The sequence below is a fragment of the Ambystoma mexicanum genome, chromosome 6q, assembly GCF_040938575.1.
Source record: "Ambystoma mexicanum isolate Mex_15411 chromosome 6q, UKY_AmexF1_1, whole genome shotgun sequence".
Taxonomy (NCBI): Eukaryota; Metazoa; Chordata; class Amphibia; order Caudata; family Ambystomatidae; genus Ambystoma; species Ambystoma mexicanum.
The window spans coordinates 917,875,613-917,896,025 of record NC_090937.1 but is presented as its reverse complement, the minus strand read 5'-3'; the positions used below and the strand labels follow the sequence as shown (position 1 = coordinate 917,896,025).

At 43.3% G+C, this 20,413-nt stretch overlaps 1 protein-coding gene across 1 annotated transcript in view; it reads left to right on the top strand.

Moving 5' to 3' along the window:
- HPGD (15-hydroxyprostaglandin dehydrogenase) overlaps positions 1-20,413 on the top strand; it is a 541,068-nt gene that overhangs the window by 201,197 nt on the left and 319,458 nt on the right. The window contains exon 4 of the mRNA XM_069631435.1: positions 3,297-3,393. Coding sequence (XP_069487536.1) covers positions 3,297-3,393 — 97 coding nt within the window. The remainder of the gene's footprint in view (positions 1-3,296; positions 3,394-20,413) is intronic.

Here is a 20,413-nt window from a genome sequence, read left to right as displayed (position 1 = left end):
GCTGGAAGTCTTGAACAATTCATATCATCGGGAGGTGGTGATAAAACCAAGGAGGAGTTCATAATAGCTGTAGGTGGGATAGACGAAGGCAGCAGGAGCAGGAATGTTCTGGTATGCCAAGTCAGGCATAGCCAGGTCCAGACACTGGAGGAGGAACAAGATGGTGACAGGAAAATTACCATTACAGCCATGTGTGTGTCCCACAAAGCTTCTGTGACAATAGGCTCAGATATTACATGTGTATGACAGGTAAGTGACCCCACGTTTCTTTCCCTTTCTGCTGCAGATGTTATCATAATATGAATGTTTGTGCTAATTCTCAGTTGCTTCTTGCATTCAAGTACCACTGAGGATGAAGTAGCGATCCCACAGTCATGCCCTTGGACCAGGTAGGACCAGGCATTACACTAGGAGTGTTGTTGGTTCAAGCCATATTGCTGGTGATAATAGTAGTCATCGTTTGTCTGGTGGTTATGGGAGTTCAGATAGTGGTGGTTATAACAGTCGTCTTAGATAAGCCCCTTCCTTAGAAGAGATCTGGTGCAAGCATTTCTTTTGTGACCTGAATGCATCATGACTCACCTTAGATTGTGCCTACAAAACAGAGGAACATTTGATTTGATTGGTGGCAGAAACCCATAAAACCTGGTTTAGCCCCTCCCCTCATACCAGCAGCACCATCTTTCCCTTGCAGTTAAATATTTCAATGACTCTTCTCAAGTCAAATGCTTTGGGAAAACATCTTTGTGGGATAGGAGCTGGAGCAGTCATCCTAGTTTCTACTACCAGAACCCACATGGTCCCCATTGCTGCTTCTAAGAAGCTGCAACATCCCTTGTCTGTACCCTAAGCAGTGTAAGGCCTTGCTCTACCCAACCCCTTCTAGATCCTACTGTCACAATATCTTGGGATATATCTGTGGCAGTGAATATTGTCATCTCCAATCCCCTCTCATTTATGTTTCTCTATCCTCCCCTCCCATCCCCAGAGCTGTGGGCTCCCATGCTGTTGCTTGGCATGTTCTTTCACTCTGCTTCGTTTCATCACCCTCTGCATCAAGCACCTCAGCCACTGGTGGTTCCAGTAGGGACACCAATTCTGACTTGTGTTGTGTTTTACATGCACCATCAACTTATCTGACTTCTCAGAAGCATCATTTTCAATACCTTGTACATGTGGCAATTCTCAACCACAAACACAATCGAAAAGTAAAGCGTCTTAACTTGCTACATTAGCACCTTTGCAAACTCTCACTAAAGCAAACAGAAACATAATATTTAAGATGCTGAAGGCCTTCATAGCACACGCTTTAAAATGAGTTGCCTCAATAATAGGTGTTACTTTTCTCACGCTCCAGGCCGCTGACGTCAAATCCACAAAATAGGTCTTGGCTCAGTAAAGGTATATTGCTAAAACCCACCTCACTGATGTTTTAAAAATGTCCAATTGGATTTATAGGTTTTATCTAGATACAAACATGGGCTACAGTTTGAAATAGATGCCTTACTGCCACTGTGTTCCCAATAGTAGGTGCACGTGTTGTGTGTGACTTTTACTTTTGGACAGTATGTCCAGGTTTATCAAAGCATGCTGGCCAGTCTTAAGGCACTGACTTTTATTGTAGACTATGAATGTGACCATTACCCTGAGCCAAGGGCTGATAAGTTACAGTCACTCGGCTGTCATTGCAGGTGCACGGGTAGGTAGGCGCTACTCTTTATGATAAACTATAGGTTTCTATCTGCTATACACAGGCCCAGAATCCTTCCTGAGTCGGAAGGAGTGATCTCCGAAATGCACAACCCATTTAGGTTTAGCAAATGGATGGCGATCCCCTCTGCAGGGCCTAGGGAGGACTGTTTCTGATCACTGCCCCATGAAGGGAGGCATCTGAATGTTACAAATGTGTTTACTTTGAGAAAAGACACTCGAGTTAAACCTGTGAGCATCACTACAAGTTAGCTTACCCTCTCGGTACCTTGCACTCCTGTCTCTGCTGCATGTTCTCTTAACTTGCTTCCTTCTGTATGCCACTGTAGCTACCATGGCAGCCTATTTTCAAACTGTTTTTTGTATATTATATGCTTCTATGTACTCATTTGTAACCAAGTTTAAGCTTTCTTGACCTCTACTGCGCCCGGCTACCTAATGGGTTTGGCGCGCATTACCAAACAAATAAATAAACAAACAAACAAGTGTGGCGGTATTTATATTGCTAATACCACCAAATGGAATTCCAATTACCACCAATCTGAACACTGGTGTCTCCACCTAATAATGAGATCCCCATTTTTCACTGTGCAGAAGTCGCATTGGGCTTCATTTGAGGATGGCGATATTACCACTGATTTCAATATTACTGACGCCATTACCACTATTTCTGGTGATAATGCAGGCATGCACATGTAGAAAGTCTTGCTGCTTAAAGGTTTACCAACCTTAATTGTATTGCTGCTTGTTTTACTGCTACCTCTGAACTTCTACCGAGGCCCTGTGCCTCCAAACTGCGCATTAGAAGCAACTTCCTCCAGAAATTGCCGGGAAATGCTGCAGTAGCAGAATCCTATGGCGTCCAGACGCCTCAAGCTCTTCTGCCACCACTTATGCTTTCGCCAGTCACCCAATGCTATGCAACGTTTCAACAGGCATCAAGAGGGTTTGATCCCCTTCAAAAGTTAAACCAAAAAGGATTGCATTTTAATGTTATAAGCAACCCAAATAGGCTCTTGACTCACTGGAAAATAGGATCTGAAAAATAATTTAGTATAATTGAGGAAGGTAAAATTATTGAGTCATTTAGTCTAATCAGTGCCCATAAAATGAAGCGAAGCCATGAAGATATTTCACCATCACATTAAGAACGGGCACATAGGTATGAGCTGACAGCAGAGCGTGCAGATCTTCGAACTCATTAACCACATGAATCAACAAGAGGCGAACACACAGATTCAGTGCAGGCATGTCACAACATCCTCATCAGTGGGCACAACCTGACAGGGTTCAAACAGGAGGACATGGTGCTGCTTCCCTGTGCAGCTCGCTGCTCTATAAACAGCCAGGCAAAGCATCCCACGAAGGGGACATTCGGAGACTTGCATTCTCTTTTGCAACTAAGCTCAGTATCTAGGCCATGGGGTGTTTAAATTAAACGAATCTATCTGCGTTCTTCTGAAATGGATTTATGAATCTCTGCGTGCATTCTGATCCCAGATAGCCCCACTGTAGGCATACTGCGCATGTCCAGCTGCCCTTAGGTAACCGAGTTCAACACCGCTGTTCTTTTGTGTTCCTACCAGATCTCAGTGATCCGAGGGACCTACATTGCCCTAGAGCACATGAGCAAAAAAAATGGAGGCGAAGGCGGAACCATTATCAATATATCATCTCTGGCAGGTAAGAAGATATTTAGTTTCCGTTAAATTAATGTCTGTATGTGGTGGGGGAATATTTATGCTTTCGTATTGTATTGCTTCCCGAACGTTGCCAATCGGATAACACAAAAAGCACTGCTTGCAGATATACTATCTAGTGTTTCATCCGCCTTCCCCCCTCTTTTCGTTTCTGCGTAGTGACTCATCTGCACCCACTAGAAACAGCAGAAAACGATATATGAAAGTCCCCGCTATCTCTTCCTGTAAGTGCCCCAAATGATGCAGTAAGATTGGAACTTGATAACAGAAGTGTAGGGTTTGAGGAAAGGTTCCCCCAAACGATGGAGCTGACCCAGTCTAGCCGCCTATGGGGAGTACATGGATGATGTGCTTAACTCTGCAGGGTCACGTCATCAGCCTAGCATTGGATATGGCTTACCGCTGGAATCGCCATGGCAATATTAGTAAAACAACCCTGGGCGTGATAAAGCACCCGTGTAATTAATATTTCATTACTAACATCATGACAAAATCACGGATAAGTATATCCCCACAGTGTTATCTATCAACAAAAAAACAGCCTTGGCCTAGAAATGTTTTTGGAAGAGGTGGCTTCTAACCGCTACATGAAGATGAGGCTGGGGACATTGCCTTTGGCTCAAAACACAGCTAGGTGGAAACCAATAAACAATAGAAATACCTGCTGCAGGTTTTGCCCTGAAGCAAATGAGGACTTAATCCACTTCCTATTATTCTGCCTGAGGTATCATTCACTAAGGAGATCGCTTCTTATTACACTATTCTGTAGCTTCGACATTAATATGATTAAAGAAGCAATCACTGTGTGTTGCCGTGGCAGCAAGTGTGTGATGACTGCACATCTAATTTCTGACATTGTGAAATCCTGGTTTACAAGAGCTAAGTAAGACATGAGTTTTATTTATGTATAAATGCAGTTTCCAAGATATAGAGTAAGGTACAACTGTTTTCAAAAGATTTTATTAACTCTAGTCTGTACATTTGTAGTAGTGTATTTTAACACTGTGGTCAAACTAAACATTGATGTGATACTATCGATCTGCACCATGTCACCAATTGGTTGGATCAAAAACACATTTTGATTTTAATCTGAACATGTCTAAATATGTATTTGTACATATTGTATGAGTCTTTGATTGTTTTATGTGTCTTGCTTATTTGTCTAACACTGATAATAAAGCTGTTCAACAAATTGGCCAAATTGCTCTTGGAACCAGAGGGCTGGTATTGTAAGGGCTCCCTGGTTTCGAAGTTCTGTTTTAGTTTCCTTATTATTGCTCTCTCTCTCCATGATCCTGGTAACTTACAGCAGCCTCGAACTGCACTGATAGTTCAATTACAGGTGTGGATCTGCTGAAGTTTATGCAATGGGGGAGTGACTAGGGCATGTTGAGTAGGTTCGGAAGGAAAACCCTGTGGGGGAGATGGACATTGATGTGCAAACAAAGCATTATGAAAAGGGATAGAGATACCGGAAGACAGCTGCCAAGCAAGGTTCTACTGTCCACTGCAGTTGTTTAATTTCATCAGTTTAAGAGGATCTTTGCATAGCATACAGGGTCACCAGCTCTTTGTTGTGGATTTCCCAATGATGCCTATCTCTTGTTCAAAGAAAGTCAGGCAATCATTAACAGTGCTGTTGGGGTCCAAGCAATGTTATTGTGACAATATTGACTGAGACGCCATGCTGACCCTGCTGGTAACGGCCTGTCACCGAGGTGAATATCGCCATTAGCACTCACAAAGTTCACACGAAGGTGATTGGGGTTTTTTGTGAGAAAAAGGAAAAATTAAGTCTTCCTCAGGGATCACTGAAGCCACACTGTACATTTAAAGTATGTTGTTGTCCTTGTTGAAGACAACGTGGTTATCAACATAGAAAAGGGACTTTAGAAGTATAGTGCAGCTTCTGAAATGCTGGAGTAAGATGACTTGTTCCTCTATTCATTTAAAGAACCCCTTTGTGCCTATGTGTGGTCCTCACAGTTCGCAAAGGTGTTTCTGAGCAGTTGGCAGTGCGGGGGTGAAGTGACATAAAGGGCAGGGGTTCTAGGCCAAGCTGCACTCAAGCTTATACTTATGAACACAGTCCACAATCCAAGCATCGTGATTAGCCAGTGCTCCACACCAGGGCGCTAATGACTATTTCTTGATTGGTGACCTTAATGTAAACTATTAACAATTTACTAGAGTTCCTTGGGTCTTCAAAAGTGCAGGATATTCAGAATGCTTACAGTGCTCCTTTTTTACACTGTCCAATGGGCTATGGCATATATCTTGACATTACATTTGTCTGCCTTCTTTCTGCTTGTGCTCCAACCCCTTTCTAGCTTATGGGTGGTCTTGTTATGTAGCTAAATCAGAACCACGTGGAGTATGTTAATTATATTATTCTATAGGATGAAAAGAAGTCTCTCATAGTTTGAGTCCAGTGCTAATTATATTACATCCTTTGAGTTTTCAGTTCGAAAAAGAGGTGTAGATGGTACGTTTATATATTTAAAAAGAGAACAGAAAGTGGTCAGATCATACGTGAAGTTGCACTACTGAGTATTGGATTCCCAGATTGCCTACGAAGATCGGAGTAACTCATGGCTGACTTTGTGACAACATGGATAGACCCTAGTTTCTCCATGTTGACAACTTGGTTTAACTGTTTGTTATCTTAGCGACTATATAAACCCAGAATTAGACCTTAGTTTGGAAAATCATGGTTACTCTCCCTTCTTCAAACCAGACATGCATGGGTTTCCAAAGAGATTAATTGCACGTTATTACCAGATGCAATCAAAATGATATTTTGATTATGTATTATTGGTATGGAATAAATGATGCCATGCTACAAATCGTAGGATACTTTAGCTTACACCGAATGTCCAGAGCAAGGATATGATGGTGTTGCCTTTGAAAAAGTGGCTTGGGATATGAAATGCACAGGCAGTGGGGGATACCCAGCCACATGTCTGTCAAGTTTTAAATCATACACTAGAAGGAGCTACTTCTCCTCATCTGCTTAAATAGCATTAACTACATATAATATAATAAGGAAATTACATTTTCGTTGCTTTTTTGTATTTCTGGATTGTGCCCAAATGAGGGATCTCGGACAGATGTGAACTCTGGTGTCAGTGTCGGTGCATTAAGATGACTGATTGTCATCTCAGCAGGATGGTTTTCTAATATTGAGCTGTGAGGGCAAAGCAAAAATGTAAATTCTGTTCAACACAACAAAGAATAATTGTTTGATGTTCTTTGGAGAGGAAGGCGTAGCTCAGGTAACTCCTGATAAATAATGGTAACAATGACCGAATTGTTCAAACTGAGCACCCTTTGAGAAACTGTTTATTCAGTGTTCGTGTTCAGTGCATCAGAGATTTCAGAGCATACAATCTCAGCATTTTGAATCCTGGAAATCCCAGCTCATATTATTTGTCATCTTTTATCAGAATGATTTTGTGTGGTGACGTTAGTAGCTCATTGTGAATACAGAACTGTCAGTGGGCCAGCTTTCAGTGATAATGAGAATGTGGAATGTGTTAGTGGAAACGCTAAGTTTGCAAATGCTACAGACTACAATAGTAAGCATCTTAGACTCTGGTCACCTGATTATTCTACAGGGAGCTGTACATTATGGTCTGAAGGTCCGATGACGAGATATCCTGTCTGGAAATTCTATGTTTACCTAAATGTTTATGTTTAAACTAAATCTGCAAATAAATGCTCTATTTAACCACCAATAAGGCACTGACGCACCTGATTTTCCAGTTGAATTTGAGATTTCTGTCTGTGTCTCTGAGTGACAAGTCAGAGGAAAATTATTTTTTTATTCGATAGACTAAAGGTGGTGAATCAAGATATGGGTGGAGTGAATTTTAGAGGGCAGTTTACTTCTGCTGTTTGTCTGAGTGGTTCATCGAAAGGATTTGGTGTACCAGCAGATGCTAGGTCCCAGTGACCGGTCTGTTGAATTTCAAGTTCCCTGGTGTGGTTTCAGAACCCAATGCAGAGGTGGCCACTCATGTGATCTCTTTGGGTAACATATAGTTCGGATGAATGGTGGTTCCCTAGCGTAAGCCTGCTGGACAGAGAATTGCAGAGAAGACAGTGGTGGTAAGACATTTCATGCAGTGTTTAGTATTACTTGCGTAAACAGCCTGGTGGATCTCCTAAGTGGAGTTATGATAAAAGTAGGTGTTGTACCTGGATTGCATTACGTGTTTGATAGATTTGAAACAGAAGTGTAGTGCATGACACCTCTTGTGAGTAGCCATCTGAAGCCCCTGGCACCACATTCTTCACTCCTTTGGTTCAGCGCACGAGTAGATCCAATGGTATAAGGTGGTGGAAGATGGGAAGTGAGTTTTGTTTTACTTTTTGGGATTGTATGCTGGTTGAAGTTATGTTCGAATTAGATGTATATTTTTGTTGACTGACTAAATCACGATATCACCATTATTGACATCACCATATAGCTTGTCAGATACCACAATGAGCTGAGCACTTGCCCCAGATATCTGTGCGCAGCCTGCTGTGGCAGGTTAGAATCCTGGCATGGTCAACTCATCCTTCTGAGGTTGATAAATTGAGTACCACTCTGTAGGATTTATTTATTTATTTGCATTTTTTAAAGCGCAGCAGCTGTCCTCGGGCATCGTGGCGCTGTTACAAGAGAATTTACTAAACATGGTGAACTTGGTTAGAGGCATGGCTGTGGTTCCAAGGTTACATGGGAACCGAGAACATGGTAAAGTTGTGGTTTACAGACATTGTTGCATGGAATAGAATTATAGGTGGGATTCACTTAAATAGGGTGGTTTTCAGAGCTTTTCTGAAAGCTATGAGGGATGTTTCGGCTCTTAGTTTGGGCGGTAAGGAGTTCCAGGCTTTTGGCGCTAGGACTTCGAAACTTGAGCCGCCAGCTTTGACTCTAGTGAAGTTTGGGATTGCGAGTTGGTTGGCATATAGGCCCCTTTTGGGTCTGACGATTGGACTGGATGTATCCGTTCATTGAGGTAGCTAGGGGCAGATTGGGATATGCATCCATGTGTAATGGTGAGAGTCTTGAACTGGATGCGCTCTTTGACTGGGAGCCAGTGTGCATTTTGTCTTGCTAAGGAGATGTGTTCCCTCTTTGGAATATTGAGGGCTGCTCTCAAAGCATTGTTTTGGGCAATCCGGAGTCCATTAATGTTTTTGGCGGAGGTACCTAGTAGGAGGACGTTACAGTAGTCCAGTTTTGGATAATAATGTCTTCTGTTGTTTCAGCACTCTGAGACCCATGGGTGTGTAACTTTATATAAGAAATGCATTATTATTATTATTGTAGATTATTATGGGACAATGCAAATTCTCTCATCAGTGACCAGTGGTGTTGAGTTGATAAACTTTTGGTGAGAAATCGATGGGTTTTCAATGACATATGATTGTCGAGGGGTCATGTTGGAGAATTAAAGAGTATTATGTTCAGAAGGTGTTTTTTGCAGATATTAATTAGGCAACATCCCTGGAGCACATTGAAATGTTTTTCTTGTATTGCCCATTTGATTTGTGTTTTTCCCTGATGAGATTGTGCATTACTGTGAGTTATATGTAGAACCTTGAAACCTGGTCCCTGTTAGAGCAATTACCATTCTCCATTTTTTTCTAAGTGTGTCTCTATGTGTCGCTGTTAGGTTAGGGTATCTTTGTGTATAGGACCTGTTATTACAGTGTTTAAAAGCTGGAGGAATGCGGCATGAAGTGCTATGAAAGGACACAAATTATTATTACTATTATATTTTGTTGTAATTGAAATTTCTCTCTATTGAAAGAAAAGTTATGTGAAGACCTTTTTATAGTTGATTTTCTTAACTATGCATACATTGTATATGTTCTTTTACAGGTGCATGTGAGAGGTTTAGGCTGGAATACACAGATCAACTTAAATTAAAATGCATTACTTCGTGGTATAGTTTTCATAATATTATTATGAAGGCATCTTTCAAAATAGTTACGATTTCCAACATTGTGTTCTTTCAAATGTAATTGTAAAAGTCAAATTGGCCTTTAATTTGAGGATAGCCATAGGCAGTATTTTATTTTCACCTGAGACAATTAGTCTTTCTTTTTCCAACAGACTGCCCTATAATCGTTATTTAGATTTTCATGGGATGCCTTTTCACAGCTCTAGGCTACGTGAATAAAATGGACTTACTACATTATGGCTTCCTACGTTCTAACATGCATTCTTCAATTTCTTCTATCATATTCTGAGGGCTGAACTCTTTCTTCTCTTTCTATCCTATACCTGGAGCTACTGCTTGACCTCAATATGACTGCATCCCATTAGAGCTCACTTCGTGTTCACTGTTTAGGGAATGCACAGTGCTCTGTTACATGTTATTATCTGAACCACTTCTATTTAAAAACTGTTTTTCAGGACTGAAATTAAAACTAAATATTTAGATTTTCTTTTAACAAAATACATTGTTGTGAAAAGTGCTCAATAAAAATTGGTTTGTAGAAATCGAGTCACAATGCAAATAATACAATATTACACGTGATTGTGTTTCATTTAATCCGCAATTGCATGTACCAAGTCTGTTATTAGTATTATCTACAATCATTACCCTGAACTCACCCATAATGTAGTTGTCTCTAGGGGGCCTTGTCCATCTCCATGTCAAAATGTGTATTTGGTCTGACCAAAACTTAGTTTCTGAAGTCTTGATCATCTTTCTTGCCCCAAAAGATCACTTGGATAATGTTATAGTCTGTCTGTCCCAGCACAATGATTGCCTCAAAGTTACATTTGACAGAGGAAGGGACATATAGAATATGAGTTTGTGCTTATTAATAACACCTGTATAAAACCTACGAATCAAAATCAACTGTAAGAATGGTCTGACACTACATCACTAGTGTTTTAAAGCTACCATCTTTTTTAGTTCAAACCTTCTGTTCCAGAATAGTTTAGCCAAGGTGCCCTTTTTTAATCTGTACATCTAATGAAGATATATCGCATTTTGACAAAGAGATGGAAGGTCCCAAGTTTTCTCCTCAGCAACAATACTTCAGTTGTTGACTTTAAAATTAGCCGATTTAGCCATCAAAATGTCCCCTTTGTGATAAGTCCAGAAGTGTGCTCACAGGAGCCCCACATCTCCTCCTTGAATGAGGCTCCAGAGGTGACCATGTCACTAAAGATTCGTTTTATAACGGTGAGTGATGTACCCCTATGAACTCAAATAAAACAAACAAGTCTCCCTGATCAACTTTTAGGGAGCAGTTGAGCAGCACAATTCAGAAATGCTGCCTCGTAAGTATGCTCTGGAGTCAACGCCTTGTTCAGATTCATTCAACTATTTCTAGCAGGTTTGGTGGTTAGTGGCAGTGTTGAGAGGAGGGCACAGTTACAGTCTGAAACTGGATGAAACACCTTTCTTGACGAGGTGAATGGGTTATGTTCTTTTCAAGCTTTTCTCGGGTTATTGGTTGAGAAGAACCCTGCACTGGCCATGCAAATTGTTTTTTCCATGCTGGTTCAGGGTGCTCTTGGAACCTTTTATTCAGATCTAGATCAACACATGACTCAGCATGCTAACATTTTAACACACACTACACCTTACATTGTCCACAAACCTATCTTTTATTGGCAGTTGTAAAAGCCATTACGCTTCCTGTTTCGGCCTACCGTGTGATATTTTGTTATCAGGTTATTCCTATAAAAGATAAGATTGAGGAGTGTTACATTTTATGCTTGTGATTTATAAATGCGCTTACGCGCACACTATTCTTTCAAAGTCAATTGTAAGGCACATTGTATGAAAAGCACAGAATAAAATGTAAGCCATTTTTGCAGGCCCAATTAATCATTTGCGATTTAAAAACACCCAGAACCTTACTTTGTGATATTGCTTTTAAATCATTTACCAAGGAAATTAGCAATGCAATAACTTGCATTTTATTGACGATTGACTTACATTTCATGATGTGACCAGTGGCAAATATCCACAACCTTACCTTACCTGACCTTACCTGTCCTGTGCCTGTGTCCCAGCATTTTCGTATCACTCCCGGTCGAGCAGGAGCTCCACCTCACTGCAGGAGCAGTGATTCACTCACCGGAGCATGCTGCCATCACTAGGTAAGCCAATGGGCTTCACCTAGCTTAAAGACAAGTGACTCGTTTGAAATTCCCTCCACCAATGCGATTCACATCGCAAGAGCACCTGAAGACGCCGCACTACATTCCGCTTGCCGCCCCCACTGCAGATCACCACTTCCCAACAAGTGTTTGAATATTGTCTCCATTACCCTGCACGAGGCTGTGGTGCATGCCAAGAATGCCGCCACAATTTCGTCCGCCTGACTCCTGAAGCACTAGAACGTCCATGCCGACATTGGAAGCCTGATTGTCTGCCTTCCTCTGTATCTGCACCAATCCAGTGCCGGATGGCGTAAGCAGGCCCATCTCCCTAAGGACCATGCATCAAGGACCTTACCTGTCCTGTGCCTGTCCGTTGCCGGCGGGACCGTACGGCCGGTTAGGCTGTTCCCGAGGCCCTCCACCACGTAGTGAACGCGCCCAGGCTAATGACCCTCCTGCCCATCGTCTCCTCGCTGTAAGTAAAACACTCCACAGTAACCCTGTGCACCCTCGCTACGCTTTGGCTCTACTATACACACTGTCACAGCCGAGCATCATACCTTGCATTCCTATACCAGATTGCTTCTAGAACGCACCCTATCTACCATCACTCTTGACCTAACGCATTCATCCATGCTTCTGCATCGAGCAGACCCGAACACTCTGCAAAATGCCATCAGCTCATTGACTATTTAACTAAGTTTTACCATGTCACTACCTACAACAGCCCTGTGCCCTCCCAACTAAGCCATGGCTCTGACTGATCACTACACCGTCTCACCTCTTCAATCTTTCTATGTCTTTGCAAGGACCCTGCACTAGCGCACTGTGCTCATTGTGCCACATGAAGCATACCGTATTATTTCATTGTGTGTTGTGCTTTAAAGTATGCTGCACCTATCTATCCTACTCGCACAATATTCTAAGTAGACTGCATTAACCTATTGTGCTTGTTCGCCACTCTAAGTGGGTATCACCATCCTACTGTGTCTTCTCACCAACGATAATCGTATTAGACAATTGCCTTCTCTTGCCACTTCTCATGTCACCTGCCACCTAGTTGAAACTGCATCTGATTGCCTCCTAACTGAAACTGCATTTGGTTGCCACCGTCCTGAAACTGCATTTGGTTGCCACCGTGCTGAAACTGCATTTTGATTGCCCCGAACTGAAACTGCATTTGGTTTTCACCTTGGCTGAAACTGAATTTGGTTATCACCTAGCTCTAACTACATTGTAGCGCCCTGACAATAGTCCTACCTCTGCCCAGCACTCTCCACCTTCCCCAACCCTCCTGCAGACTCATACAATTGCACTGTCACTCCGCACTGGCAAAACACGCGCCCAGCGGCCAATCACTCTGCTCTGCAACCACCCTTCAGGCCACTCTTATCAGCTGTGGCATCTACTCTTTACCTCACACTACTCACTGCACTTACCCATAAACTCAGTACGATTCCTCTGCCAACCCACCCCACCACACTACCACAGTTATGGCCACCCCTTCTCTCTCCACAAACCCATACCATAACAACCCTTCCCTCTGGCTACAACACTTTGCCACCAGACCTGCACCGAACCATCCATGCACGATCCCAATAAGGAATTCTAGACTTGGCGCCAGACTCTCTCACGCCTCTCAACACCTTCTAATCCCTACCCGACACAATAACTACATATCACCTACTACCACTACCGACACTACTCCACCCACATCGACCTTGGTCAAGAACCTCGACATGATCACCACTCCTGCTCCTAAACACTCAATCAGAGGGGCATTAATCAACGCCAGATCCCTCCCTGCCCATGCTCTAGATATGGCGGACCTCATCATAACACACAACCTTGATTTCATCGCCATCACTGAAACTTGGCTCCATGCTGCCTCAGGACCGTTACTCTCACTAGCTATCCCAGTAGGATATAATATCATTAGACACGACCGTAACACCAGCCAATCCAAAGGAGGTGGCATTGCCATCATACATAAAAATTCTTTAAACTTCTGCATCTCCTATATGCATCAAATCTCCTCTGCAGAAGTGCTGACAGCTAAATTAGCCCTCACCCCAAACCAGACTATTACGTTCCATCTCATATACAAGACCCCGGGCCCACTATCCACCTTCGCTGAAGACTTATCCTGCAGACAACACTACAACCAAATCTCAAATCATTGTACTAGGTGACTTTAACTTTGGTCTCTTAGAATCCAATGATCTTTTTACCAATTCAGGCTTCACACAACATATTAACGAGCTTACACATGACAAGGGTAGAATCCTTGACTGGTTAGCCGACCTAATCTGTGAAATTAATGTTGAATCCAACCCACCTTGTGCTTGGATAGACGACCACCTAATCACCTTTAACATCCTTGCCAGAACCATCACTACCACCCCTAAAGTCCCACCTGCGATCTCCACCAGAAATAAGCGCAACATAACCTGTGAGAAACTCCTCCCTCTAATCCTCCCGATTCTCAACGAACGGGCACTTTCATGCACTGACCCGATGGTCCTGGCTGACACATTCAATCAGACCATGCTGAAAGCCTTTGGCCACATTGCCCCTTCCAAACTTAGAAAGGCCAAACCTCGAGCTCACCTCAACTCTTGGTTTATGCCTCAGCTAAGAACCCTACGCAAAGAAAAATGCAACCTTGAAGCACGCTGGAAAAGTAATCCCACTGAAACAAATAAAGCCAGCATTACTCTTGCCACCTTAAATTACACAGAAGCTATACTTCAAGCGAAAAAAGACACCTACAACAAACACATTGAACAAGCCAAATCTAATACCAAAGAGCTGTTCAGTATACTAAAAGAGCTGGAAACCCCTGTCACCACTCCCGACACTTACACTAAAGACAGCACCTGGTGTGCCAATATTCAAAATGCACTCCTTGGGAAAATAGCCTCTCTCCAAACCAAAATTAATGACAAAAAAATAGTCTCCAGTTTAACCCACTACCTAATACCCATAAGGTCAATAATAACCCTAGCCTTGACTCATTGAAACCCTTCAGCTTCTCACCTCTATCTGTCATGGAAGTTCAAAATATTATTAACAGCCTCAAACCAACCAACTGCCAGGGAGACCCATGCCCCGTTCCTATTATTAAAGAGGCCTCTCATCACCTAGCTCCTTTTTATTACAACTTTTATAAACTCCTCCTTCAGCACTGGGGTTGTCCCTGACAATCTAAAGGACGCCTGGGTTATCCTGCTCCTAAAAAACCCATCACTGGATGCTAATATACCAACCAACTACAGGCCTATCACTACAGTGCCTTTTCTGCTAAAAATCCTCTATCGAGCTGCCTACCTACAGATCCAAGAGTACCTTGAATCTAACAAACCTTTGGGATTGAGGCAATCCAGGTTCCGTCCGCAGCATGGTACCAAAACTGCCCTCATTGATCTTAAAACCCAGATCAAAGACCAAAAAGATAACTTTTACCACCAAATACTCTGTCGACACCTCAAACTAGCTTCCAACTTTTCTGATGAAGCAACGATCTGGATCAGTTAATTCCTGGAAAACAGATCCATGAGGGTCTTCTCCCCCGCTGCCGCAGCTAAACCCTCACTAGTCACCTGTGGAGTACCACAAGGATCATGTGTCTCCCCTACTTTGTACAACGTTTTTCCAAAGCCACTATTCAATATTTTGGACTTTCTGAGTGTCACATATACGAATTATGCTGACGACACCCAGATACTCATCCCTATCACAGGAGACTACACCACTGGCTCTCTTGCTGTTTATTCCATCTACCAAGTTATCTAAGCCTGGATGGCGCAACACGGACTCTGTCTGAATGACAAAAAGAGAGAGCTCTCATCCTCGGCTCTCACCAAAGACTCAGCAGACTAGACCCCCTTGTTTGAATCCCTCACTATTGATGGCAACACCATTAAGATCTCCAAGGACACTAAAACACTGGGTATCTATATTGATTCCACCCTACCCTTGACTAGACAAACTAACGCGGTCTCCTCCACTGCTGCTTACACCTGTAAACTCATCACAGCCAGTCACCCTTTCCTATCTCCAGCCAACTGTACTACACTAACCAGGACTCTGGTGATATCTAAAATTGATTACTGTAACACCCTCTATCTTGACACCAACGTCTGCAATATCAATAAGTTACAAACCATCCAAAATAACACCATCAGAGCCGCACTAAATATTCCCAGAAACCAACACAACTTGGACACCAAATGAAGTATTCGCTGGCTCTCAGTAGCGCAAGGAATATCCATGAAAACACTTGCTCTCACACACAAATGCCTCACTAACCAAGCACCAAACTACTTGGCCAACAGATTCTCCATCCACACCTCCATCAGACCCCTCAGAAGTGCCCAGACTAACTTCCTATCCATACCTTGCTTCAACCTTCAAAGATCTGGCGGGACCAGCTTCCCAGTAATGGAGGCCAAACTCTGGAACTCGCTCCCCTGCCTACTAAGAGCTGAACCATCTTTCCAGACCTTCAAAAACATGGCCGAAACCTGGCTATCTGCCAAGGACTTGCCCCCTTCCGCCCACTAGCCACCACCACCCTTGTGACGGCTCACAGTTTCACCCATTTGTAAATATGCAACCAGCTATCCTGTAACATGAAACATGTATGTATATTATTCTCTATGCAATTCCTTGTAAATCTTTGTAATGCGTTGTCTGTTCATACCATGATGTAACCTAAGCATGCGATGTACCCGGATGCCTTTGGGCCTGGTGAGCTTTATAAATAAATAAATACAAAATACAAATACAACCCAAGGTCTTGCTACCCCCTTCAGTCGACCCAGGCAGGTCTCAGCTTCTCAAGAGTGAATTCTGAGATTTCAAATGCTCTGGGCCCTGCTCTACACTGCACAACATTATTAGTGTGTTGGTTCATTGTAAGACCAGCTTTTCCATTGGAATTGTTCCTCTTGATTTTGATTGTATCTCTGCATTTTATCTTGCCTTGCATCTCTATAAAATGTGCAGTTGTAGCCACTAGACTGGCATTGTTGTAGCACTTAAGTAATTTTTAAATATCATAATATAGTTGCAGATGTAGGTAAATAAATTGAATGTCATTGCACGATGCACGTGGGAAGCAACTTGTACATTGGCTGAGGGGCGGCTGGGTGGCTGAGAGGAAGTGCAGGGCAACAGGTGCACCCTCTGACAAACTGGCCTGCTGCCTGCTCCAAAGGCAGTACAGACTCTGTCCTCACCAAGAAGAGAGCACACATCCAAACCTGGGTCTCTGCGATATCTAACAACTTGACCGAACTCTTCAGAATCTGCAAGGAGCTGGACAATCCTTCTGCAGTCTCTACCTCCTGTTCCCACCCAGGCCCTCTGTACAGCCTTGGCTTCTCATTTCATCACTAAAACTCAGCACATCCTGTCCACCCTCCCTTCCTCTTCGTCCTCCTCCTCCACTCCTGGCCTGCCTGTGGACGCCTCTCCTCCTCCCTTCTCTTCCTTTCCCTTGTTCACCTGTAACAACATTTCTAAACAAGTCCGATCTATGAAAGTCTCGTCAAAACAGGTTCTTCCCTGTTCATCCGGAACCATCAAGAACCACATCGACACCCTTCCTCCAACCATGTCCGATTTCTGCAATCAATCCTTTGCCACTGGAACCTTCCCCTCCCCCCCTCAAGCACTCCCTTGTGACCCCCTCCTAAAGAAGCTCTCTGCCGATCCTTCCTCTCTGGCTAACTATCGCCCGATCTCCAACACTCCTTTCCTGGGCAAACCCTTGGAAAAGCTGGCTATCTCCCAGCAAAATCTTCACACTGAATCTGTTGGCTGTCTCCATGACCATCAGCCTGGCTTCACAACGGCCAGAAGCATGGAAACTGCTCTCCTGAAAATCTGTGAAGACCTGTTCTCTAACCTTGATTCTAACCTTCCTTCTGTCCTCATTCTCCTCAATCTTTCTTCTGCTTTTGATATGGTCAACGATGCCATTCTACTCAATCACCTCTGTTGTAACCTGGGTATCACTGATCAGGCTCTGGCCTGGCTGACCTCCTTTCTCACTGATCGACACTCTCAGGTGTTTAAATGACTAGGTGTTTGGACATTATGGTGCTTGCATATTGTATGGTTGTTTATGGAACTTTGTCCTGAAGTCTTTATACTAAAGATCTGATACAGACATAGATGTAGAGACAAATGCCTTTCTGTACAATTTATTAAGGGTAACTTACACTAAATAAACAGGAAAACATGTATTTCTTGCTCATTCGACCTCTTGTGAAAAAAGCAACCCTAGATCCAGACAACCTAGCCAACTACTGGCCCATTACGAACCTCCTGTTTATTGGCAAAATCTTGGACAAAGTAGATGCTACACAACTACTCTCCAGAAATGACAACTTCACCTCCTAAATGACTATCAGTCAGGGTTCCGTCCCACATGTAGCGTCGAGACAGCAACCATCCAGGTGGTGGATATGGCGATATTTTTGTATGACTATATTTTTGCGGGGATATTAACTCATGGAACCCTAAGGCAGGTGGTCTTTTTTGATCCCTCCACCGGTGGTGTACTGAACTCAAGTTTTGTAAACATGCCAGGTTGCAAGACCATGTTCAAGTAACATATCTCAGGCTAAAGATTGATGTATTGTACAGTGCACAGGTCTGGGATCAAGTCTGATGCTTGCCGATGTTAATTTTTGAAGCAGTGGGCTTGGACTGAGCAGCAGCTATCCCATCTTCTGTTGCATTTGAATCGGCATGTGAAGTGAAGCAGATAGATGGGAAACCTGTGCTGTTAGGTTGTGTTTAGTTGGTGATGTTCTCCTGTAAGGAGGATGCAGCATTGCCAGCAAGGTAATGTTTATTGACTAAGTGACTGATTTAAAGACGTTTTTAGCACACTTAATGGGCTAAACCATATGTAGGTGCTTTTTTGTCTATAAGATGGGTAGGGACAAAAGGAGCATGACAGGTAGTTTGGTTGAAGATTATGGTCTTGGGACCACCAGTTTTTGTCAACTGCTTACCTTGAGCTTTTTCCTGGAGTTATTCTGGCACATCTTCTGGAAAGCACACTGTTGTTCTTCCTAAGCTGAGGGACCAGACAGGCCGCAAATGTCTGGTCCATGTACAGGAGACTGATATAGAGTCCAGGAGACCAGAGTAAATTAAGTAAGTGTACTCAAGCCTAGTATTCACTGGGGCACACACAAGCAATGGACTCTCAGCTCCTGAGCTCTTGGGAGAAGATTCTAGTTATAGTGTGTTTTCTAAACACATTTCTTCACAGTGTTTGTAAGTTGAGTTGTATTGACATGCCTTTTTAAAAAAGAAAACAAAATAAGGAGAGGAAATGCAAAGTGGATGCTTTATTGCTGGCTAGCAATCAGGTTTCTCTTGGCGATGACCGTAACTCTCGAAGGTCTTGAGACGCTGTGCTCTCCCTCCATGAAGGACCAAGCCCAACAGCCTAATAAACAGCCTATGAGACTTGAGCCCACAGGGAGGAGTGCTACTGGACACACACCCTCTGTAACTGGTGACACGGAAAACAGGAGCTACAGAAATGACAAAGCGTAAATATAAGTAGGGTGGCCTGAAGATACAAGACTGATGTAAAAACAACACAAGCACTTCTTCTTGCAGCTCCTGGCATCAGTGGAACTCCTTTGAATGATCATGGTGCCTTTTATAATCTAAACCTATTTACCTATGACCATGGTTTACAAGGCGCCGGGATGCACAGGTCCATGGTAACAAGAAAGTTTTACTGTTGCGAGACACTGCATCTCGTTTCTAAGGTCTTTTTATGTGAATGAAAGCGCGTGAAGTAAAAAGCAAGAGGAAAGGACCTCATGCTCTGTGACGTCATGCATCAGCACCTGTTGCTGCGGAAGTGTTAATGGAGACCATGGCAACCCGTATCAGCAACCCAAGAGCAGCCTATGATCAAGACAGACAGAAACAGCAAAGGTTAGAAGAAGAGCAAAGGGTATCTGAAAAAAGGATAAAGAAACAGAGATGAGGAAATTCGAAAGACAGATGAATGTAGAAATGAAAGGATAAAGGAAGAAGATAGTCAGAGAAGAGGCGAAGAAACGCAAAGAATTTGATGACGATATAGAACGTAAGCGAAGACAAAGGGCACGCGATCTTGAATATCTGGGGAGAGAGGTTAAAAAACCGCTCCAGTTGTAGATTGGGAAGACATCGAAGAGTTCTTTCCAGCGTACGATTCAGTGCCAGGCATGTCTAGGACAAATATTGACGATGACTTCGACACCAGAAGCATCGGAGAAACGATCGATAGAATATATGATGAGATGGGGCTTGAACAAATACCCCAAGGGGAGGGGGAAGACAAGGGCCTGGAAAGTACTCAGCTGTATGACACTGTGGAGATCACCCGAGTGGGAATAGAGAGCTATCATAGGAATAAAGAGGATACAAGAAGTCGCACTAGTTGGGGACAACCAATGTCTGACTAAGAAAGGGAGGAGCGCGAGGAAAATGAGGAAGAGGGACGGAGCCAAAGGCGACTCCCAAGGGAAAAAGGAATAAGGTGGTCAGATAATAGCGAACCTATACCGAGAGCGTCAGTCTGCCACACGGCCTGACCGATATGAAGAAGTACCTCATGGTCAGAGGGGGGTGTTGTCATGATGCCTACCCCCGGGCATCAGGACCAAGGCCCTCAGCTCCGGGAGCAGGCATCCAGACATTTGTTTAAACCTCAGCAGCCCCGGCTAGGGGCTGTCTGGGTTCAGTCCTGGCGCCTTAGGCGCCAGGCTCATCATAGAAATCAGTCTGGCGCAAGGCTAATATACTTTACTTACCTGATGCAGACCATGCTGCAAAAGAGTCCAAGCCT